This window comes from Phytophthora parasitica, assembly GCF_000247585.1.
Source record: "Phytophthora parasitica INRA-310 unplaced genomic scaffold supercont2.325, whole genome shotgun sequence".
Classification (NCBI taxonomy): domain Eukaryota; phylum Oomycota; class Peronosporomycetes; order Peronosporales; family Peronosporaceae; genus Phytophthora; species Phytophthora nicotianae.
In genome coordinates, this window is record NW_008649311.1 from 1 (window position 1) to 2,020 (window position 2,020).

The 2,020-nt window shown below is 49.8% G+C and overlaps 3 protein-coding genes across 3 annotated transcripts in view; 1 reads left to right on the plus strand and 2 right to left on the minus strand.

Moving 5' to 3' along the window:
• Positions 1–23: 23 nt before the first annotated feature.
• Positions 24–386, minus strand: PPTG_20155 (hypothetical protein; the record flags this gene model as incomplete). Its single annotated transcript, XM_008918816.1, has 1 exon — positions 24–386. A coding segment is annotated over one exon (363 nt), but the record flags the coding sequence as incomplete, so codon positions are not given.
• Positions 387–489: 103 nt separating this feature from the next.
• On the minus strand, positions 490–1,963 carry PPTG_20156 (hypothetical protein). Its single transcript, XM_008918817.1, has 5 exons — positions 1,275–1,963; positions 1,173–1,212; positions 1,037–1,102; positions 829–971; positions 490–761 (listed from the first exon to the last, which is right to left on the minus strand). The coding sequence occupies exons 1-5, from the start codon at positions 1,958–1,960 to the stop codon at positions 671–673; spliced, it is 1,026 nt and encodes a 341-aa protein (XP_008917065.1). The 5' UTR covers positions 1,961–1,963; the 3' UTR covers positions 490–670.
• PPTG_20157 (hypothetical protein) overlaps positions 1,959–2,020 on the plus strand; it is a gene marked incomplete at both ends in the record, with an annotated part of 2,792 nt that continues 2,730 nt past the window's right edge. Inside the window, one exon of the mRNA XM_008918818.1 lies at positions 1,959–1,997. Within this exon, the coding sequence (XP_008917066.1) occupies positions 1,959–1,997 (39 nt within the window). The remainder of the gene's footprint in view (positions 1,998–2,020) is intronic.

Below are 2,020 nucleotides of genomic sequence, written 5' to 3' on the forward strand. Positions count from 1 at the left end.
AGTTCGGCGTCTCTCTCAGCAACTGCAGTTCGCTCTGTGGCCAGCTTGTCCAGTGCGCTCTTGAGCTCAGCGTCGGACTTTTCCACGGCCTTTTTTTCGATGGCCACGTCCTTTTCGAGCGCTGCAATCTCGTCCTGCAGCTTCAACACGACTGCTTCATGCTCCTTGGCTACACCAGACAGCAGCTTCGTCTTCTCCTTGCCATAGGCATCGACTTGGAGTTGCAGCTCGGAGTTGGATTGCTTCAAGCCTGCGATCTTCGACTCAAAATTCTCCACGACGGATGGCGCTACGCACTCTCCGTCGTTTTTGACTGGGGCAGCATCTTTGGCGTACACGGAAACGGCCAGCGCCGCGACGAGCAGTGCCCAACGAGTAACACGCATGGATATACGAGGGATGTGGGGGATCTGATGAAATGAGATGTGAGCTTTTCGACTGCAAGCAATGTGAGTATACAAAGTGGAGGTGAAAATGAAGAATTGATGTGATTGGACAATAAGAGGGAGTTTTGCTCAATGACAGGGAAGGATAGTGGGCGATGCAACCTGCGATATATTTGTCCTGCAACCATCGTTCACTTTGGTAGAAACTTAGTCCATGTAAGTATCAGTTCATGTCGATGCAGCTATGAGTGCAATGGTGGCTGGACGATGGACTGTCGATCCAATTACTGCACCGGCGCCGGCTTTGCCAGCTGCGCTTCAACTTGAAGGTGAATTTCGCCGCTTGTCAAATGCATCACTTCGGCTCCTTGGCCACTGCAGAGGAAACGTCGACAATTGTGAGCACTGCAGTAGTTATAGTGCAGCGGAATGATAGACGAACCTGACGGGGTGAGATGGTAGCGGTGGGTTAGTATCTTTGAGTGTTGCGAGAGACTCGATGAACGCCGGAGGAGCCACGAACGACGTCGTTCCAAGAAATACGTCGCGCTTCTCTTCACTACGAACCTCGTAGATGCTACGAAGCTTTGGACACAGGATAGCACAAGTCAACGCAGTGATCCCCAATATAATAAAGAACGGAATTTTACCTCTGAATAGGTCGCGCCACCGCTCATGAAGACAATCATTTTCTCACCCGAAAACTGCTCACTCTCCTGGGCAAATCGTCACAGTACGTTAGTGTGCTTGAGGATGGATTTCACTCAGTTAAACTTATCAAGTTACCACTGCGGCTTCCTGAGCTTTGCCTTTTCCAGCCATTTTCCTGCGACAAACAAAATTAAGTTTGATATAAAATAGCTAACGAGGCATCAATGCCATACGTACTTTCGCAAAGAAACCGGTCCAGGCTTCTTCGAGTCACTGGCAGTGGGACTCTGTGGTGGCGGCGTGATAATATATGGGTACTCGGACTCACTCAAAGTACGCTTCAACGCACTAGCCACGATTGCCTTGATTTTGGGGTCATAACGCGCGTTCGAGTACTCCACCACCTCAGCCTTCTTCGTGGCCAGTTTCAAATCCTCACTCGAGATTAGCGAGTTGCCATTCTGTTTGTACAGCTCGGATCCAGCTACCAATACCATATTTTCGAGAATGGTCTCATGCTTTTTGGAAAGCTTCGCGGCTTGCATGACCTTATTGCGCTCTGCTTCCTTCATCGTATCCTGAGTCAGTGCAAATACTACTGCAACTCGGAATCGATCGTTCTCTGTTAGTTTCGGGTCTTTAAACAAATCTTCGAGCTGTTTTGCAACCGCAGAGTGCTTCAACTTCTTCCCAGACTCTTCAACACCCGTGGCCAGAGTTTGTTCAATGTTGGAAGCCTCTAGTAGACCCGTGGAAGTGAAGATATCCATGGCTTTACCAGCCAAGAACAAATGCTGTGATAATTTGCCCAGCATTTCTCGGTACTCGGGCAACTCGCGCAGTCCAGCAGCCATAGCCTGCAAATCTGTGCTTTTGCCTCGGCCCAGTGACGTACCCGCATTCGACGCTGATAACGCAGTCATGCGCTTGCCAATCTCCGTGCTAACTTTGGCAATATGCGTATGACGGAACTCCACCCACTG

What these genes read in the sequence shown, in the direction of transcription:
- PPTG_20156 (XM_008918817.1), bottom strand. Translation starts at nt 1,960, where the DNA reads ATGACTGCGTTATCAGCGTCGAATGCGGGTACGTCACTGGGCCGAGGC. An exon ending in GGACCGGTTTCTTTGCGAAA is followed by an intron (nt 1,213 to 1,274) that starts GTACGTATGGCA and finishes TGTTTGTCGCAG; the next exon opens with GAAAATGGCTGGAAAAGGCA. An exon ending in AAGCTCAGGAAGCCGCAGTG is followed by an intron (nt 1,103 to 1,172) that starts GTAACTTGATAA and finishes CGATTTGCCCAG; the next exon opens with GAGAGTGAGCAGTTTTCGGG.